A 22,365-nucleotide genomic window follows, 5' to 3' on the forward strand; every position below is an offset into this window, starting at 1 on the left:
ATCTGGACCGGGATGTTCAAAAGGCACATATGGACGTAATGGTTTGGCATCCACATACTTTTGGCCATATACTGTAGCTGAAAAGCAACCCAGTGGTCCTGTCTAATCCCACTGCAAATTGTATTGCCATATTTATACTGAAACATCATGCAATATGTTTTAAGTAGTATTAGTAGAATGCATATGAAATAAAAATATAGTAGACATCTTTGACTGTATTCATTGTGCATCCTGCGATTGGTATACTTGTTCGTACAGGTATTCTTTCTTTAGGACAGTATACAGTATGTAATACAATTCTTAGGACCTTGATAAAAGAGATGTTTAGGAACACTGCAAGGTTTATAATTTCACCTCAATTACCGCAGGCCATATTGAGAGCTGGTGACCAGAGTACAAAATTGGGCTTCTCTGAGATTGCTGGATTTTTCTTGACTAGACATGTCCAACGCAGGATTTTTTAATAGTGTCTAATTCACCGGTTTTAAAAACACAAGCACTTACCTTTAAGCTCGAAAAGAAAAAGAACTGAACCACAGAAAATGCAGACCATGATCATTTTTTTCCTGTGTGGTCAAAAATGTAATATGATGCAACCAAAAAAGCCAGAGGCAATTTAAAACTGAAAATTATATGAATAAGAAGACGACAAGCATTCAAATATGAATAAGCAGCCAAGGGTCTAGTATATTACCAATTTTGTCAGTACTGTTTAATTCGATGTGCTCCACTATGAAAGAAAATATGTCTAAAGGTTTTAAAGGATAAGCTGACCAAGTACTCCTCTTACAACCCACTATGTTAATTTGTGATTTTATCCATAAAACAGATCAGTCTTAAGATAAGCAATGTACAGTTGTGGTCAGAAGTTTGCATACAGTGACATGAATGCCATCTTGGATATGAAGGTCATGACAATATTTGGGCTTTCAGTCATTTCTTTGAACTGTTCTTTTTCTGTGGCAGAACGATTGTACAGCATACATCTTTAATTTAAAAACAACCTAGAATTTGGTGCACAAGTTTTAATTTTCTTTGGGTTTTCTGAAATCAACACAGGGTCAAAATGATACATACAGGGTCAAAAATTTACATATGCTCACTTAGATTATTAATTCAGAGGTGCTGAAACTTCCAAAACGCCTCTCATCTTGCCAAGGCCGAGGCCTCTTAACTTCCAGTTAGTGATCATGATTGACTACAGCTGGTAGCTTCTCTGTGCCTTCATAAAAAGGGTTTGTTTACAGCACTCATTGGATTGACCAACACACAGTAAAATGGGAAAGACCAAGGGGCTCAGTGCAGATCTGAGAAAGAGGATCGCAGATATACACAACTCCGGAATGTCTCTTGGAGCCATTTCTAAACAACTGCAAATTCCAAGGTCAGTTCAAACAATTGTATGCAAGTTATTGTGAGGTGTAGTCACTTTGCCAAGCCATTTTGCGTTAAGAAAACCCAAACGGTCACCCTCAGCTGAAAGGAAATTGGTTTGGATGGTCAGGAACAACCTGGGAACCACCATGGCACAGCCCTGCCATGAGTTGGAAGCTGATGGATCACCATCTACAGTTCAGCTCAACATGGACTAAGAAGCTGCCATCCAAGAAATAACCCCTTGCTCCAAAATTGACACCTTCAAGCTTAACAAAAAAGTTTGAAGCTGACCACACGGACAAAGAAAAAGCTTTCTGGAGGATAGCTGTATGGTCAGATGAGACAAAGATTGAGTTCTTTGGCCACAATGACCACCATGTACAGAGGGGCACTGTACCAGCTGGTGGTGGTGGTAGGATCATCATGCTCTGGGGCTATTTTGCTGCCAGTGGAACTGGTTCATTGCACAAAGTGGATGGAATAATGAAGGAGGAGGACTACCTCAGAATTCTTCAGCATAAACCATCAGAAACTTGAACATGGCTTAAGAGTTGCAAGAGGACAATGAACCCAAACACGCATCAGAGCTGGTTGTGGAGGATAAAGCAGGCCAACATTAAGCTTAAAACAAGTCCTGACTTCAACTCTATTGGAAATATATGGACCATGCTTATACGGTAAGTCGATTCCATGCCAAGTGGGGAAAAAAAAACAAAAACAAAAAAAAAACAACTCACCACACACACACACACACACCACAAATTTAATTGAACTCTACCAATTCTACCATGAAGAGTTGTGAAATATCCAACCAGAATTCTGCCAGAAGCTTGTTCATGGTAAACAAAAATGTTTGATCAAGGTGAATCTTGTGAAGAGACATTTTACCCAAATACGAAGTGTGCTGTATGTATATTTTTGACCCTGTATGTGTAATTTTGACCCTGTGTTGATTTCAGAAAACTGAAACTTGTGCACCAAATTGTAGTGTTTTTTTTTATTAAAGATGTATGCTGTACAATCAGTCACAGAAAAAGAACAGTTCAAAGAAATGACTGAAAACCCAAATATTGCCATGACATTCATATCCAAGATGACGTCACTGTATGTAAACTTCTGACCACAACTGTATGATTAAGAAGCTGTTTACACCAGTGTTCTCTGTGTGTTAAAAAAAAAAAAAGTTGAATTTATAGGGATATTGTTAATTTAAATGGCATTCCAAATATATAGTTATTTACAGCACAAAACATTTTTTGGCAAACCCCAACCTGTACATGCAATTTCCATCCATCCATCCATTATCTGTAGCAGCTTATCCTGTCCTACAGGGTTGCAGGCAAGCTGGAGCCTATCCCAGCTGACTACGGGCGAAAGGTGGGGTACACCCTGGACAAGTCGCCAGGTTATCACAGGGCTGACACATAGACACAGACAACCATTCACACTCACATTCACACCTACGATCAATTTAGAGTCACCAGTTAACCTAACCTGCATGTCTTTGGACTGTGGGGGAAACCGGAGCACCCGGAGGAAACCCACGCGGACACGGGGAGAACATGCAAACTCCACACAGAAAGGCCCTCGCCGGCCACGGGGCTCGAACCCAGGACCTTCTTGCTGTGAGGCAACAGCGCTAACCACTACATCACCATGCTGCCCTACGTGCAATTTCTGTTGTCTGAATAGTGCTTAAAGCTGCATTAGGTAAGATTTGTGTGTGTGTGTGTGTGTGTGGGGGGGGGGGTGTCTCTAGCAGTTAAATGGGAGAAGTTGAATAAGATTTGAATGACTTCTTTACTCATTGAACACATCCCCATTTCCACCCATGTACACAAAGCTCCACCCCAAAACTTGTCAGTTAAACTATAGCTAGCATGTTAATTAGAGTAACCATTAACAAAGACTTTCAAGTTCACTCAAACATATAACTTTGCTTTCAAGCTGTTGAAACTCTGAACATGTAAATGTCTTCTCATAATGATTTATGAGGATGTGGCAGGGCGTTGGGAATTGAGAAGCAGCCAAACCACACGTGAACAAAACCTTCCGAACGAGGAACCAGGTTTCCAAACTGTATTTGTTTTTTCCTCAACTTTGTAATATACTTGCTCTGAGACAATGGTTTAAACTTATTTTTGATCATTTCTACATAATTTTTCACATTCTTACTAGTAAGAAACGGAAAATATTTACTATTGCACCTTTAAATCGGTGGTTAGTGAAGTCTAGCACTTGAATACTGAAGCCCACAATTTCAGACAAAAGACAAGGAAAACCTGCAGCGGCAAGTCCAAAGTATCCCAATTCCATGGGAAACCTGCAAACTTGGCAACCCCATCTCTCAGCATATCTGTGCTTCTTTCTCCTCGCAGGGGATGAGCTCGCTAATGGAGATGTCACACAGGCAGCCTGATTAATCTCGTCTCAGACAACCAGCAATCATCTGATCCAGCCTCCCACTGGCAAACACGACAGCATCCACTACAAAGTGGAACCTAGCATGGTTTTCAAACTTCCTGCACAATCCTTATAGATCCACATATTCACAACAAGCATCCCAATATACACCACATTCATTTCTTTCCAGATATCAGCATGAAATGCTGTTATGATTGCTATCTTGCTGAGATTTGGTTCTGCTAAAGCTACAGGCAAGAACAGCTTTACATATCTGCATTACGTCTGAACAGGCATTGAATTGTTTATCCGCTCTGTGCTTTTTAAGATTACGTATTTGCATTTTAGATGCAGTAGAACATTTCAAACTGCCCTCTCTGTGTAACCTCATTTAGTTTGTGACACAGTTCCCTGTGCGCCAAAAGCTCAGTTCTCAATTCTCATGGGTGCAGGAAGAGAGAGGCTGGACGCCTGGCAAAGACAGCATCCCAAAGCAGTGTTAAAATAAGGCTCCCATTTTTAGAGAGTGGCCCCGAACTAATAAGAGACTAGGATGAGGAGGGTGTTAACCAACCTAAAACTCAACACAAAAGTAAAGTCTGAATAATAGGCGCATTCCTCTGCATAGAAAAAAAAAAAAAAAAAGCACTGTGGTCGAAAGTACTGCAAAGCCTCGGACATTTTTATAGAACATGGACTATTAAAATGATATAATATGTGAACATCGAAGCAGACAATACAAATTGAAGTCATTTTGCTGTTTCTAGCCATTTCCTCCATAAGCTTGCTTTTTGCTGCTAGGTGCCAAAAGCTTATTTCAGCTCAACGACAAAAATGCTGAGCTGCTGCTGCCAACATTTCCTCTAAGCAGAACATAATCAACTTTATGCAGCGCTATAAATTCATTCTGTGCATTTTGTGTCATGGTGCATCAACAAGGAGTGGCATTCTGTGCATAACTTCAAGAATGTCGCTGTCAGCTGTAATAAGAACTCTAAAATAAGCCAAAAAGTGTTTATAGATCCTTGGGTTGAGAAAACCCTTTGAGATCTGGACTCCTCTGTTTGAGGGAGGATGCACCTACCTCCTGATTTGTGCTCTGAAGTCCCCTGTCCTTCCTACATGGCTGACTGCTGATGGTAATTTATTTCTCTGGTCCAAAGTCATTTAAACAGAGACCTGAACGTCCCTAGAGGTGAACTGAAAGGTTAAGAGAAATGTGAATATAAAACGGTCACAGAAGAGTTCATTTCGTCTCGGTGGAAAACAACAATGGCAACTAAAGACTGAAACAGAATCAAGATTGCGGTTCTATTTTACATACAGCCATCTTTCTGTACATCATTACAGTCAATCCATTGTAAACCCTACCCCCCCCCCAAATAAATAAATAAATAAATAAATAATAATAATAATAACAACAACAACAACACATAAGGGCGGCACGGTGGTGTAGTGGTTAGCGCTGTCGCCTCACAGCAAGAAGGTCCGGGTTCGAGCCCCGTGGCCGGCGAGGGCCTTTCTGTGCGGAGTTTGCATGTTCTCCCCGTGGGTTTCCTCCGGGTGCTCCGGTTTCCCCCACAGTCCAAAGACATGCAGGTTAGGTTAACTGGTGACTCTAAATTGACCGTAGGTGTGAATGTGAATGGTTGTCTGTGTCCATGTGTCAGCCCTGTGATGACCTGGCGACTTGTCCAGGGTGTACCCCGCCTCTCGCCCGTAGCCAGCTGGGATAGGCTCCAGCTTGCCTGCGACCCTGTAGAACAGGATAAAGCAGCTAGAGATGATGAGATGAGATAACGCATAAGTATAGTGTATATTCCTACTGAATACACCGACATTGATTGTAAACATCACGGAAAATCCCGACGTAGGCCAGAAGTAAATATGTACTGACGGCAATATACAGCGATGGCTGGACATATTAGCTAATCTCACAACAGATGATCAATTAGGGTTGAACAATATATTATGAGGTCTCATCTATTGCATATTAAGAATATGAGGTAAACTATAAAAAAAAAAAAAAAACACCGCAAGTATTTCAAGCCCTAAATGCTCTTGTGCTTCATGCTGCATTTCTCCAGCATGAACAGAAAGTAACCCTTTCATTAAAACCAAAAAACACTAAAGCTACGGTTTTGTCATTTGTCCTTTAGTGCAATTTGTACTTTGATTGGACAATGTGTGCTTAGCCTAACTACTTTTAGTTTCTCCTCCAAAAGCATCTTGAGGGAAAAATGATGATAGATAAGCGAGTTCATTTGTGTGCATTATTACCCACGACTGACAAGGCACACGTGAAGTAGAATCACTGCCAATGGCATGTTACAGATGTGTCAGCAATGGCATGGACTGAAGAAAAGGAAATAAAATCTACTGGGTGGTTCACTCCTGACATGACAGTCACTGAATCTACCCTCTGGGCTATGTAGAATCAGCCCCAGCCTCACTTCATACTGTTCTACACACACACACACCATACTAAAACCAGTGACAGGTGAAGTGAATAACATCATCTCGTTACAGTGGCACTTGTCAAGGGGTGGAATATATTAGACAGCAAGTGAACAGTCAGTTCTTGAAGTTGATGTGCTGGAAGCAGGAAAAATGGGCAAGTGTAAGGATCTGAGCAACTTTGACAAGGGCCAAATTGTGATGGCTAGATGACTGGGTCAGAGCATCTCCAAAATGCAAGTATTGTGGGGCGTTCCTGGTATGCAGTGGCCAGTACCTACCAAAAGTGGTCCTAGACAGGACAACTGGTGCACTAGTAACAGGCACCCAAGGCTCATTGATGCATGTGGGGTGCAAAGGCTAGCCTGTCTTCACTGTGGGAAGAAGGCAAGCCAACGGAGGCAGTGTGATGCTCTGAGCAATGTTCTTCTGGGAAACCTTGGGTCCTGGCATTCATGTGAATGCTACTCTGACATGTACCACCTACCTAAACATTGTTGCAGACCAAGTACACCCCTGCATAGCAATGTTATTCCGTAATGGCAGTGGCCTCTTTCAACAGGTTAATGCACCCTGCCATGCTGGACAAACTGTTGGACAAATGGTTTGGGAACAAGACAGAGTTCAAGGTATTGACTTGGTCTCTAAACTCCCCAGATCTCAATCTGATCAAGCATCTGTGGGATGTGCTGGACAAACAAGTCTGATTCATGACTTAAAGGATCTGTTGCTAACGTGGTGGTTTTAACGTTACAGCTGATCTGTGTATGTACAAGACTAAAATATAGTAATTAATCTGATACTTGGAAACTTAAAATCATGTAATTTCATTACATTTGAAGCCATATTCACTTTACGGAATTTCTTTAACTATGCTGAGGATTGTATAGTACTGTTTGTATCGGTTGTATGTTGTACATTGAATTCTCTTGCTCTAATTTACCAAGTCAGATTCCTGTGTATTGGGTAGATTTGTGGAATAAACAGATTTTGATCCACAACCTCCCCCAGACATCATCCGAGCAGGCTGAAAGGCAGTGAAGGCTTTTTTAGCTTCTACCTTACTCCCATTAAGAGTAAAGTAGGCCAGGAAAAGCCCATTCCCCTGAAACTGCTGTCTCTTTCATTGACTTTGAGACATCACTGCTCACACACTGGGTCATGATGTAAATTTAAAGATAAGAGAAAATGAAAACCAACATGCCTCGGGCGGCCCAAGGCTGACGTGCTGAAAGAACTGTGCTCTCCGACTCATCTGACAAAGATGGAGATCGGTGCAGCAAACATTATCAAAAAAGAACTGTTTTTTTCCCTTTGTTTGTCACAGAATACAATAATGTCACAGAATAATGGGCCACAATCTCTTCTGAACTGATCTGAACCAGTGCCCTACTTCCTCTGAAGACTCAACACTGTAGGGGTTGAAAGAAACGGCCATCTGATCACAATGTACCCCCTTTCAAACCACGATCAGATAAGAGCTTACCTATGCTGGTGCCAGATCTTGACACACTTCTACTACTGTGGCTCCTCACACTCCAATTCATCCTGATGCTCTACTTCTACTTGGAGCTTTCTGCCCTTGTGCTTAAACCTCTGCTGCTGTAGACGGTCCCACATGGATGCCCTGAAAATCTGCACTTGCCAAAAACATGAAATCGCATAATCTGCTTAAAGTAATACTCTGCTCAGATAAACCAGCAGGTTTGCTACAGGTATGCAAGGGGTCTCAAGGACTCAATAGCAATAGCTGTGCAGGTAAACTGGTCCTCAATGAGAAAGTACTGTATAGAACAACACATTTTAACTTAAGCTTAAAGCAGAACCTTTATTTTTAAATAAATTTCTGAGTGGATAGTATCTACATCCTTGACTCTTGTATGCTGCATAAATGGGAATAGTTAAAATCGACCGCAAAGTTGGCACTGGAGCTGCCCCGCTGAGCCAGCCAGCCCTGAGTGCGTGATGTCACAGCAGGAACCGGTTTTAAGGCCAAGGCCTTTGACAGCTATAGACCAGACCAAAGTCATATAAATAAAAATTTATGGTGAAAGTAAGAGATACCGTTACCGACTTGCTCAACTAAAACTCATTTGACTTCACTGATTGTGGGTTGACTCTCATTAAAACAGGATAGGTGTTATAACTTATGCAACATACATGTACATGCATGCATTTTCACTGATAAAACGTAAAAGGCTAATTAAATAAATCAGATGAACTAAGACAATCACATTCTGAAGCAAATTAAAATTCTTATACCGGTAACTTAAAAACACACAATACAAGTTACATGTATTAATCTAAAATGCAGGTAAACAACGTGGTTTTTTTTTTTATCCAAATGAGAGTCGGAGCTTACCCGTCTGTGTTCTCGCTTCTTGAAGGCTGATCGTTTTGAAACAATCTGACTTTCAGTTGTTTGTTCAGTTCTCCGTTCATTCACTTCTACGCAAGGGCGAGATGGCAACAATATCCAGTTTAGAAATAAAACGGCTGGTCCGCTCATTCACTTTTTCATACTGTGTATTCCGCCATTATTGCTGGGCTCAGGCAATTACTAAAACCTGGGATGGAACGGGATGTCACCGGTTTTAATAACAACTGCCCGAGCAATGTTTCCCATCGCGTTCTGTCCCGGGTTTTAGCAACAACCCTCGGCTCACTCCAGGAAGACTGGTGCAACTGAACTCACCTTCCTTTTAAAAAATAAAATAAATGCTTTCCTTTTCCTTTAATTATTGGTACTGCACCCCCTTTCAATACGGGCTTATATATCTTGTGGGGCAAACAAAATGGACCATCGCCATTACCGGCTACGTTATCATCTCGGACGAATTTATGAAGTTATATAGTCAGTTTTCTAAAATAAAGATCAATGTCGGCAAAATCAAGCAAACAGAAGTATATAGATACATTAGACGACATCTCATGACAACGGTATGCAGCCAAACTGGCCTTGATTGGGGGAATTGACCCCTACGAAGTGGACAAAGATGCATTTTCAAGTGACTATGCAGGGCTGCCAAAGCCTGAAACTGCCAAAGCCTGCTCCAAAGCCTGAAACTGACTTCATCAAACTTTAAAGGCTGTCTGATATATACAACTTTATATATTCACAGCGCACCTTTTGTCAGATGCCGCCTTTTTCACGGCTGAATCATGCAGATCCGATTTTTTTTGGGGGGGGGGGGGCGTTGGAGTGTCTGATTATAATTTCAAAGTAAATTCTGTATTAAAATTACTAAATAAGCAAATCTGTTACAGTCCATGAAACAGGAAGTATAAGGATGAGAAAAAAAAAACAGTTTAAATTGGAAAGCTGCGCACATTTGCGCAGTCCTGCACACTGCTCGGGCTGCGCAAATGTGCGCAGCTTTCCGATTTAAACTGTTTTTTTTTTTTTTTTTTCCTCATCCTTATACTTCCTGTTTCATGGACTGTAACGGATTTGCTTATTTAGTAATTTTAATACAGAATTTACTTTGAAATTATAATCAGACACTCCAACGCCCCCCCCCCAAAAAAATATATATATCAGATCTGCGCGATTCAGGCGGCATCCGCCAAAAGGCGAGCTGTTTGCATCCCAAACACAAATCAAATCATACAGAATAGACCTAAAATGTTTTTCAAAAATGACCCTTGAGTGAGTGAAGTGACAAAGTGTCAAATAGAAACGTGACAAACAAGCAATATTAAGTGTACATTACAATGTAAACGTACACTCCGCAGTTCCAGTTAGGCATTCTCCAGAGATTGTTCACATGATGTTTTGGTTTCCAAAAACAAACTTAAACACAATTGATTGTTTATTTAAACAACTTACCACTTATAAAATGATCAGAGCAGACTTTGCTGTGTTTGGAAGGCTGATAATCCTTGCGGTTGATTCTCGCAAGCCATAGATTTCTCCTTTGTATGCTGAGTTTCTTTGTTTGCTCGCCTTCGTGCTCCCGTACAGTGGGAATTCCATAAAAGCTCCGCTTGACTTCATCATCTGACCTATTACGACAGCCGTGAATACAACAGGTGTGCACCATTGCTAGCTTTAAATAGCCTGCTTGGGTTCTTTTGAAGACTTTGTACTCGCGCGTTACAATGTGTGCTCAGTCACCCGTACGGTAAGCTTGACCCACAAGATGGCCGCCACTAGGGAATCCCCGACTCTGTGACGTCATGTGAAAACTATCTATAGCCGACACTCCTCGACCGATCAGAGGTCTCATATGAGCCTTCAGTAAAATGTGCAGAGCAGAGGAGAGAACACTTCGTAGGCGCCCAATGCGTCCGTGAACTTCTCCCAAAACACATCCAAATCTTTGCAGTTTGAACATTCTTGGGCCACAAATGCAAAGTAAATCCACCTTCTGTCATGTTGCCGTACTGGCCAGCAACACATCTACGTGGCATGGTGATAAATTAGCTCAAAGTGGAGGATCAGAGTTGCAGTCAGCTCTGTGTTTTAGTATAGTGGAAATGGCAAGGAGACTGATAGACTTCCTGCTGTGACGTTACGGACGTAAAAGGTCATTCACTCAGACCACTACCTATATGAATCATTTTAATCGTAAAAATGACTAGATTAGATTTATTGTTAACGCTTAAAACTATTCCTGTGCCATTCTTGAGGTCTCAAGGCATTTATAAACAAAGTGAGGCCATGGCTCTGTGGATATGCTTTAATTTGTAAGGCTCATATTTCCATACAAATGAAAGTCTAAGTAACGTGCTGTATTATATCTAATACATGTTTGGATACTATACAGGAAACTGCCAGCTCTGTACAAAGAAGAAAAAAAAAAAAAAAAAAAAGTTACTGATGCCCAATTACTGTTAGCAATACAAATTGAACTCTAAAAAAACCAAAACACACATCACAGGATATTTCAAAAGCCAGGATATCTGGATAATCCACTTTTACTTCCACTCCAACAAAAATCAGCACAAGATCAATACTGTAGTTGTGGAAAGAATTTTAAAGAGCAACTTCTGTGGCCTATATTCCTGTTGTCTTTCCCCCCTTGGGCAAACCGCTGTTGTGTAATCAGCTGCCAAACACTACAATAACCATGGGTCAACCTCAAAAAGATTATCTTTCTGACAAAATATAGTCAGGTATTAAGCAAATAATAGTAACCATGAGTCATTCTTTATGCAGTCACTCTCAATGTGGGGTCTGTTAACCCCCAGGAGTACATGAAACAATTAACAATTTTCTACACATAACCACACAGCTGATTAAATTTTGTTTTTGTTTAATTATTGTACAACCCCAATTCCAAAAAAAAGGTAGGATGCTGTGTAAAACATGAATAAAAACAGAATGTGAAATTTGCAAATCATGGAAACCCTATATTTCATTGAAAAATAGTACAAAGACAACATATCAAATGTTGAAAATGATAAATTTTATTGGTTTGGTTTTTTGAAAAATATATGCTCATTTTGAATTTGATGTCAGCAACACGTTTCAGAAAAGTTGGGACAGGGGCATGTTTACCACTGTGTTGCATCACCTCTGCTTTTAACAACACTCTGTAAACGTTTGGGAACTGAGGAGACCAACTGCTGTAGTTTTGAAAGAGAAGTGTTGTCACATTCTTACCCGATATACAATTTCAGTTGCTCAACAGTGCGGGGTTTCATTCGTCATATTTTGTGCTTCATAATGCGCCAACTGTTTTAAACGGGAGAGAGATCTGGACTGCAGGCAGGCCAGTTTAGCACCTGGACTCTTACTACGGAGCCATGCAGTTTTAATATGTACAGAAAGCGGTTTGGCATTGTCTTTCTGAAAGAAGGAAGGCCTTCCCTGGAAAAGATTTTGTCTGGATGGCAGCATATTGCTCTGAAACGTGTATCTATCATTCAGCATTAATGATGCTTTCCCAGATGTACAAGCTACCCATGTCATGTGCACTAATGCACCCTCATACCGTCACAGATGCTGGCTTTTGAACTGAGCACTGATAAGCCGGATGGTCCCTCTCCTCTTTAACCTGGAGGATGTGGTGTCCATGATTTTTAAAAAGAATTTCTACTTTTGATTCATCAGACCTCAGGACACTTTCCACTTCAACTCAGTCCATTATAAAAGAACTCGGGCCCAGAGAAGGTGGTGGCGTTTCTTGATGTTTATATTTAGTTTTAACTTGCATTTGTGGATGCAGTAATGAACTGTTTTCACAGATGATAGTTTTCTGAAGTGCTACTGAGCCCATACAGTGCTCTCCACGACAGACACGTGTCTGCATTTAACACCGTGTCGTCTGAGGGCCTGAAGATCACAGGCATCCAGCGTCAGTTTTCAGCCTTGTCTCTTGCACACAGAGATTTCTCCAGATTCTCTGAATCTTTTAATGATATTATGTACCATAGATGATATGATCCCCAAATTCTTTGCAATTTTACATTGAGGAACGTTATTCTTAAATTGTTGCACTGTTTGCCCACGCAGTCTTTCACAGAGCGGTGAACCCCGCCCCATCTTTACTTCTGAGAGACTCCGCCTCTCTGGAATGCTCCGTTTATACCCAATCATGTTACTGACCTGTTGCCAATTAACCAAATTAGGGTTGGTTTGGGGTTTTTTCACATTACACAACTTTCAGTCTTTTGTTGCTCCTGTCCCAATCTTTTGAAACGTGTTGCTGACATCAAATTCATAAATGAGCATATATTTTTCAAAAAACCAAACCAATAAAATTTATAATTTCCAACATTTGATATGTTGTCTTTGTACTATTTTCAATGAAGTATGGGGTTTCCATGATTTGCAAATTGTCACATTTTGTTTTTATTTATGTTTTACACAGCATCCCAACTTTTTTGGAATTGGGGTTGTAGTTTGGAGTCTTGTAGACGGGCCACTTAAACAGTATTGGTTCATCTAAAGCTCACCAACTCAAAAATTATAAAAACAAGGAGTGAATGTGTACTTGAATGTTAATGCAATTTTAACAAAACTATGAAAAGCGCTGTTAATGTGACAATTTTTTTTGTTGCTGTTTTTTAAAAAGTTAAACCTTTAATGGGTTTGGGATTTGCAAGTAGAAAGTATGAGGGAGGAAAAAAGCCTGCTTATAGCTCCAGTAAATAAACGCAGTGGTACATTTGTGTTCAGAATATTAACGTGTTAAGAGGATCTGCAGATTTTTTTTTCCACTGGAAGAGATCCCTGACTGCTAAAAGTTAAAAAAAAAAAAAAAAACCTGGTTTACACAACACATAATGACAAAGTATACGTTTTCCAAAAGCAAATTAAAAATAAACTTTGGAAAACAGCATGAGCAAAACCCCATAAACCCCACAGATCTGTGTTCAGCAGCTTTAAAAAAGTCAATACATCTCCTGTGTTTGTAATTTTTCTCTACTGCAGTAGAAATTATTTGTAAAAATTAAATCTTTTCTGACATATTTGTCATTTATAGTGAGACCTAGTCTGAGTTTTACTGATTTCTAGACAAGAGGGTTCTTTAAAGAATTTGTTAATCAAATCAGCTGTGCCTCTAGTGTATGGTGACCTTGTGGGACATGCCTTACTCGCTTACAACGCTTCTTGGAAGATATGCTGATGAAGGAGCAGTGTTTAAAATGTAGCATCCGACGTGATCAAAATAAGACAGACAATGTGACGCATAAAAATTATTTTACTGCCCTGCTCAGCCTGAACAGCTACCCGCACAGGCTGAGCTGGTCAAACCAGCAGACCACCATTGTCAGGTGACAAGTGCTGGTAGAAAGGAAACGGTTTCTAAATTTCCACTGCCAATGTTAAATCATTGACAAGTTATTTTTTTAAGACAATAACAATGGTAAGGCAATTATACATGGATTCATCAATTTAGTCAAGTAATAAGGAGGCTGGAGGAAATGACCACCTCAGCCTGAGCTCTGGCAGCTGGTACAGTAATTGGCCAGACGAAGCTGGATTTTTCAGCAGGGTGGCGTTTCTCTTTAACTCACACAGACTCCATTCAGTTCCCCTAATGTCAACTACTTAGGGACTTTGTTGTTAAAGTTGGAAAATTTGTAGACCCCTTTTGCAACTGTAATAAAAAAAAAAAAAAAAAAAAAAAAAGAGCCTAGCAACAAATCTAGTAACTCTCTCGAACTCACTACGGCTCGCCAACTTGCATCATAGCTGCTGTTATAGCAGTTTAGAAAGCAGGATCACTCGACTCACCATCAGTGTGTAATGTAACATCTGGGTTATGCTTATAAACAATCACCATCGTCCTCCCACAACCAATCACTGATCACCACTGTTTATCCCACCTTCTCAGCTCCTTGTTCTTTATTTCAAACTCTCTCTTATAAAATGTAATAATATCGCCAATAAAATCACTAAAACGAGTAAATGATAGAACAAAAAATCATCATCTATTATTTTCTATTCTGATAAAACTATTCTAAGTGAAAACTGGCCTTGTGATAGACTGGTGATCTGCCCATGGTATACCCCTCTTCTCACCCAAAGTCAGCTGGGATTAGCTCCAGCTTCCAACGTGAGCCTGACGTGGAAGCGATAGGGTAGTTCTTCAGTAATGGGATTACATTCACAGCAAAATGTGGTAACTTTTTTAGTTGCAGTACTCAGGATAATGGTATTAAATTAAAAAATTCATACTGTATGGGGTATCTTTTAAGCCTAAAAAAAAAAAAGTGTAGAAAAATTGGCTATGTTTAACTCTGAACGCAAACTTATGAGGAAAGAAAAAAAAAAAAGTCAGTAACGGAATTATGTCAGAAAAAAACTGAACTTTTGTTTCTTAAAATTCAAACCAAGATTTCTCTGAAGCGATATTGCTATCACTGGGGTGATGATTTTTAAATATGGTTTTCAGTACATTTTGCCTTGGATTCCATACTTTAGCAAGATCACTGAGCTGACAAGTTAAGGCTCAAGTTAATAATTTTGGCCTCTCTGCTGAAGAATTGCCCAATACAGATAATGGATGGATGGATGGATGGATGGATGGATGGATGGACGAACATCTTCCTTCTTTATGTACCCTTATTTGTAATTGCATATGCCATTGATCATGATGAATAACAAATACACAAATTAGTCTCTGACATCACCTACCAACTTCTAGAGGTTTTTTTTTTTAAACTAGCTTTAGCTACTTTCCCTTGAAGAGTTGACAACGCTGATTAGTTCAATCTGACTATAACTTTGGTCTATTGTTCTGAATTGATTTAATCCTGCCACAGAATAAATGAATTATTAGCAGTTAGTGTGCAGTATAAACATGCCCGACTCAGTAAACTGGATGGACTGGCTTGTAGAAAAAACAAAATAGGCAGCTTGCTGATCATATAAATTCAGTTTGTCATTGCAGTACATGATTTAAGACCAACGTCAACTCACAGTTTGTTTAAAAACACTTGGGTAAAGGAACATTAGCCTACTTTAGATTCAGATATGATCAGAATCTAAAGAAGATTCTCCGCAAGGGAGTATACTAGGTTCCGCAAGGGAGTATACTAGGTCCTTTGCTGTTTGTCCTGTATGTTAATGATATATCTAATGGTTCTAAACTATTGAAATTTATTTTCAAATTTAGGTTCAAAATCACTTTATTGTCCCCTAATGGGGCAATTTGTTGTGCAGTATGTCAGACTCAGACTCTGTAGATGATTTACTGGAAATTTTTAATTTAAATATGACCCAAATTATGGCTCCATTCAAAATCAAAAGAGTCAATGATAAGCAGAAAGCACCATGGAAGCAATACCCAGCTGTTAAACTGTTAGAGAGAGAATGTAGAAAGACTGAAAGAAAATGGCGCAAAACTAAACTTCACATCCATTATCAAATCCATAAAGAGATGCTTTGTAAATATAATTATGAAATTCGTAAAGCAAGACAGTCTTTCTTCTCCAACATCAACAGGAATATGAACAATGCCCGTGTGCTATTTTCAACAGTAGAGAAGCTAACAAATACCCCACCACAATTAGCACCTGAACTTCTCTCAGTTAATAAATGCAATGAGTTTGCATCCTTCTTCAAAGGTAAAATTGATAAAATACGACATAATATTGCTCATAATATATCTCAGTTGCAAATAATTGAAAAACTGCAATCACCAGTGACACAGACAGATAACTTCAACACAATGTCAGAATTTTGTTTAATTGATTATGAGACTCTTGAAAAAACTGTACAAAATCTCAGTTCCTCAACATCTGAATTGGACATTCTGCCCACCAACTTTTTTAAGTCTGTTCTACATCTTATAATTACAGATGTGCTTCAAATCATAAATACATCCCTAGAGACTGGCATTGTTCCTGTGTCCTTGAAAAAAGCCGTTGTAAAGCCCCTACTTAAAAAGAATAATCTGGATGCTTCAGTATTAAATAACTACAGGCCAATATCAAATCTACCATTCATCGGGAAAATCCTTGAAAAAAAATTGTCTTCAATCAATTAACTGCCTTCTTGATATCAAACAGCTGTTTTGATAACTTTCAATCAGGATTTCGTGCCAATCATAGCACTGAAACAGCGCTGATTAAAGTTATAAATGACATACGTCTTAATACTGATGCAGGCAAAACATCGGTCCTGGTATTACTGGACCTCAGTGCAGCTTTTGATACTGTTGATCACAACATACTGCTATATCGACTTGAACATTGGGTTGGGTTGACTGGTAAAGTTATCAATTGGTTAAAATCATACTTAAAAAGATAGAAGCTTCTTTGTTACCATGGGAAATTGTACCTCAACGTCAATGTCCTTGACCTGTGTTGTCCCCCAGGGGTCGATTCTTGGACCATTACTATTCAACCTTTACATGCTCCCACTTGGGCAAATTATCAAGAACAATTCAATTTTATATCACTGCTATGCAGATGACACCCAAATTTATCTTGCTCTATCACCTAATGATTATGCCCCCCTTGAATGTCTCTACCAGTGTATCGATCAAATCAACAACTGGATGTCACAAAATTTTCTTCAGCTGAACACAGATAAAACAGAAGTAATTCTATTTGGAAAAAAAGATGAAAGACTCAGGATTACCACTATTCTTGACACAAAGGGGATTAAAACAAAAGAAATGGTTAAAAATCTTGGTGTTTTCATTGACAGCGAGCTAAACTTTGACAGTCACATGAAAGCAATCACTAAAACGGCATTTTATCACCTAAAAAACATTTCCAAACTAAGAGGACTTATGTCAAAAAATGATCTGGAAAAACTTACAGTATACATACCTTCATCTCTAGTAGGGTTGATTACTGCAATGGCCTTTTCACAGGCCTGCCAAAAAAAAAACCATCAAACGACTTCAGCTGGTTCAAAATGCAGCAGCTAGGGTTCTCACACGAACAAAAAGAACAGAGCACATTACTCCAATTTTAAGGTCCCTTCACTGGCTTCCAGTAAGCTACAGAATTGACTTTAAAGCATTGCTGCTGGTGTACAAATCTCTAAATGGTACAGGGCCCAATTACCTCTCTGATATGTTGCAGCGGCCTAACCCAATCAGATCTACCAGATCGCAGCAGAAAAATTTACTGGTAAAACCTGTTGTTAAAACAAAGTATGGTGAAGCAGCTTTTAGCTACTATGCAGTACAGCTATGGAACCAACTCCCAGAGGACATCAAAAATGCTCCTGCTGTTGGCAGCTTCAAATCTAGGTTAAAGACCAAGCTGTTTTCAGATGCTTTCTGCTAAATTATTAATATTGCCATCTCTACATGTTTTAAACTCTACTTTTACAGTCTCTCCATGTTTTAAATTTTACTTAACTTTTATTCTGCTGTTTTTTTTTTAAATTGAACTCTCATTTTATTATTTTATTTCTACTATTGTTTAATTATTTTTCTTCCCCATTTATTTTATGTAATTTTATTTTCTATTGTTTACTGTTTTGCTTTTACTTCTGTAAAGCACATTGAACTGCCACTGTGTATGAAATGTGCTATATAAATAAACTTGCCTTGCAGTAGATAGTATACAGCTCTCACACACACACACACACACACACACACACAAAAAAAAAAAAAAAAAATCAGTAATAATAAAAACAAAAAGAATCCAAAAGTATTTTATTTGCTGATGACACAAATAATGCCCCTCCTAGAACTGCCACCTTATTGTGGTGGAGGGGTTTGTGTGCTTGAATGATCCTAGGAGCTATGTTGTCAGGGGCATTATGCCCCTGTCAGGGTTTCCCAAGGCAGACAGGTCCTAGGTGACAGGCCAGACCAAGAGCAGTTCACCAAAAACCCCTATGGAGAGGAAAAAAAAAAAAAAAAACAAGGACCGTCACGTCGCCTGGTATGACACAGCCGGGGCCCCACCCTGGAGCCAGGCCCGGGGTTGGGGCTCATATGCGAGCGCTTGGTGGCCGGGCCTTTGCCCATGGGGCCCGGCCAGGCTCAGCCCGAAGAGGTGACGTGGGCCCGACCTCCTGTGGGTTCACCACCCACAGAGGTAGCAGTAGGGGATTGGTGCAATGTGGATTGGGTGGCAGTCGAAGGCAGGGGCCTCGACGACCTGATCCCCGGACACAGCGGCTGGCTGTTGGGACATGGAATGTCACTTTGCTGGGGGGGAAAGAGCCTGAGCTTGTGCGGGAGGTTGAGAGGTACCGGCTAGAGATAGTCGGGCTCACCTCCACGCACAGCTTGGGCTCTGGAACCCAGCTCCTCGAGAAGGGCTGGACTTTCCACTTCTCTGGAGTCGCCCGTGGTGAGCGGCGGCGGGCTGGTGTGGGCTTGCTTATAGCTCCCCAGCTCAGCCGCCATGTGTTGGAGTTTACCCCAGTGAACGAGAGGGTCGCCTCTCTGCGCCTTCGGATTGGGGAGAGGGCTCTTGCTGTTGTTTGTGCCTACGGGCCAAATAGCAGTATAGAGTATCCGGCCTTCTTGGAGTCCCTGGGAGAGGTACTGAGGGGTGCTCAGACTGGGGACTCCATTGTGCTACTGGGGGACTTCAATGCTCACGTGGGCGACGACAGTGACACCTGGAGGGGCGTGGTTGGGAGGAACGGCCTCCCCGATCTGAACCCGAGTGGTGTTTTGTTATTGGACTTCTGTGCTAGTAACGGTTTGTCCATAACGAACACCATGTTCGAGCATAGGGATGTCCATAAGTGCACGTGGCACCAGGACACCTTAGGTCGGAGGTCGATGATCGACTTTGTAGTCGTTTCATCTGATCTCCGGCCCTATGTCTTGGACACTCGGGTGAAGAGAGGGGCTGAGCTGTCAACTGATCACCACCTGGTGGTGAGTTGGATCCGCTGGCGGAGGAGGAAGCTGGACAGACCTGGCAGGCCCAAACGTATGGTGAGGGTCTGCTGGGAACGTCTGGCCGAGCACTCTGTTGGGGAGGTCTTTAACTCCCACCTCCGGGAGAGCTTTTCCCAGCTTCCGAGGGGGACATTGAGTCTGAGTGGACCATGTTCTCTACCTCCATTGTGGATGCAGCTGTTTGGAGCTGTGACCGCAAGGTCTCCGGTGCCTGTCGTGGCAGCAATCCCCGAACCCGGTGGTGGACACCAGAAGTAAGGGATGCCGTCAAGCTGAAGAAGGAGTCCTATCGGGCCATGTTGACCTCCGGGACTCCTGAGGCAGCTGACGGGTATCGGCAGGCCAGGTGTGCTGCAGCTCGGGCAGTTGCGGAGGCAAAAACTCGGAACTGGTAGGAGTTCAGGGAGGCCATGGAGAAGGACTATCGGTCAGCCTCGAAGAAATTCTGGCAAACCGTCCGGCGCCTCAGGAGGGGGAAGCAGTACTCTGCCAAACACTGTTTACAGTGCGGGTGGGGAGCTGTTGACCTTGACTGGGGACATTGTCGGGCGGTGGAAGGAATACTTTGAGGATCTCCTCAATCCCACCATCATGCCTTCCACTGAGGAGACTGAGGCTGATGACTCAGAGGTGGACTCGTCCATTACCCAAGCCGAAGTCACTGAGGTGGTTTGCAAGCTCCTCGGTGGCAAGGCACCGGGGGTGGATGAGATCCGCCCTGAGTATCTCAAGTCTCTGGATGTTGTGGGGCTGTCTTGGTTGACACGCCTCTGCAACATCGCGTGGCGGTCGGGGACAGTGCTTCTGGAGTGGCAGACTGGGGTGGTGGTCCCTCTTTTTAAGAAAGGGGACCGGAGAGTGTGCTCCAATTATAGGGGAATCACACTTCTCAGCCTCCCAGGGAAGGTTTACTCCAGGGTACTGGAGAGGAGAATTCGACCAATAGTCGAACCTCGGATCCAGGAGGAACAATGCGGTTTTCGTCCTGGTCGCGGAACACTGGACCAGCTCTATACCCTTCATAGGGTGCTCGAGGGTTCATGGGAGTTTGCCCAACCAGTCCACATGTGTTTTGTGGATCTGGAGAAGGCATTCGACCATGTCCCCCGTGGTATTCTGTGGGGGGTGCTTCAGGAGTATGGGGTTCGGGGTTCTTTGCTAAGGGCTGTCCGGTCCCTGTACAAACGGAGCAGGAGTCTGGTTCGCATTGCCGGCAGTAAGTCAGACCTGTTCTCAGTGCATGTTGGACTCCGGCAGGGCTGCCCTTTGTCACCGGTTCTGTTCATAATTTTTATGGACAGAATTTCTAGGCGCAGCCAGGGGCCGGAAGGAATCCTGTTTGGGAACCACAGGATTTCATCTCTGCTTTTTGCGGATGATGTTGTCCTGTTGGTTTCTTCAAACCAGGACCTTCAGCATGCACTGGGGCGGTTTGCAGTCGAGTGTGAAGCGGCTGGGATGAGAATCAGCACCTCCAAGTCCGAGGCCATGGTTCTCGACCAGAAAAGGGTGGCTTGCCCTCTCCAGGTTGGTGGAGAAGTCCTGCCTCAAGTGGAGGAGTTTAAGTATCTTGGGATCTTGTTCACGAGTGAGGGAAGGATGGAGCGTGAGATCGACAGGCGGATCGGTGCAGCCTCCGCAGTGATGCGGTCACTTTACCGGTCCGTCATGGTGAAGAAGGAGCTGAGCCAAAAGGCGAAGCTCTCAATTTACCGGTCGATCTACGTTCCGACTCTCACCTATGGTCATGAGCTTTGGGTAATGACCGAAAGAACAAGATCGCAGATACAAGCGGCCGAAATGAGTTTCCTTCGCAGGGTGGCTGGGCGCTCCCTTAGAGATAGGGTGAGAAGCACAGTCACTCGGGAGGAGCTTGGAGTAGAGCCGCTGCTCCTCCACATCGAGAAGAATCAGCTGAGGTGGCTCGGGCATCTTTTTCGGATGCCTCCTGGACGCCTCCCTGGGGAGGTGTTCCAGGCATGTCCCCCCGGGAAGAGGCCCCGGGGAAGACCCAGGACACGCTGGAGGGACTATGTCTCTCGGCTGGCCTGGGAACGCCTCGGTGTTCTTCCCGAGGAGCTGGCCGAGGTGTCTGGGGAAAGGGAAGTTTGGGCTTCCATGCTTAGACTGCTGCCTCCGCGACCCGGCCCCGGATAAGCGGAAGAAGACGAGACGAGAGATGACACAAATATTTTCTATTCATGCAAGAATATTGAACATCTGGCTGATATACTTAAGAGCTTAATAAAGTCTCACATTGGCTTACTGCTAATAAACTGTCAATCAATATAAAGAAAACAAAATGTTATATTCAGAGCTAGACAAAAAAAGACTTGACAATTTGAATTTCATGATTAGGATTAATAATAAGTTAATATCTAGCAGCCAAAGCATAAAATTCTTATGAAAATCTAAGTTGGAAAGAGCATATCAGCACAGTATCTAGTAAAATATCTAGAACTATAGGAATACATTTCTAAAGCCAAATTTTACTTGTCACAATCATCACTGTTTAAACTTTATTATTCATTAGTCTACTCTTATTCGTATTATGGCAACATAGTATGCGGCTCTACTTATAAAACAAATCTCAATAGACTGACTGTTTTGCAAAAGCGTGTTGTACAAATTATCACTAAATCCTCATACGAAGCACATACTGGTCCTTTATTTTATAGATATAAAATTTGTTAAATTTGAATAACATTCACTCTTTACAAGTAGGACTAGTCATGTACTCTGTTCATTTTAATACTATACCAGAAACATTTAAAATTATTTTTTTGTAAAAATTTTCAAATTCATCAATATGCTACTAGATACTCAAGCGATTACAGAGTTAAGC

General features: G+C 41.7%; 1 protein-coding gene across 2 annotated transcripts in view; it reads right to left on the reverse strand.

Moving 5' to 3' along the window:
- Nucleotides 1-22,365, reverse strand: part of dipk1ab (divergent protein kinase domain 1Ab) — a 78,565-nt gene that overhangs the window by 50,565 nt on the left and 5,635 nt on the right. The window contains exon 1 of one of the 2 annotated variants that reach the window (XM_060919835.1): nucleotides 17,473-17,821. The exons of the other annotated variant lie outside the window; for it this stretch is intronic. Within the exon in view, the coding sequence (XP_060775818.1) occupies nucleotides 17,473-17,478 (6 nt within the window). The 5' untranslated portion in view covers nucleotides 17,479-17,821. Of the gene's footprint in view, nucleotides 1-17,472; nucleotides 17,822-22,365 lie in introns of those variants that run through there. 2 annotated transcript variants of the gene reach the window in all.

The sequence above is a fragment of the Neoarius graeffei genome, chromosome 4 (assembly GCF_027579695.1).
Source record: "Neoarius graeffei isolate fNeoGra1 chromosome 4, fNeoGra1.pri, whole genome shotgun sequence".
Classification (NCBI taxonomy): Eukaryota; Metazoa; Chordata; class Actinopteri; order Siluriformes; family Ariidae; genus Neoarius; species Neoarius graeffei.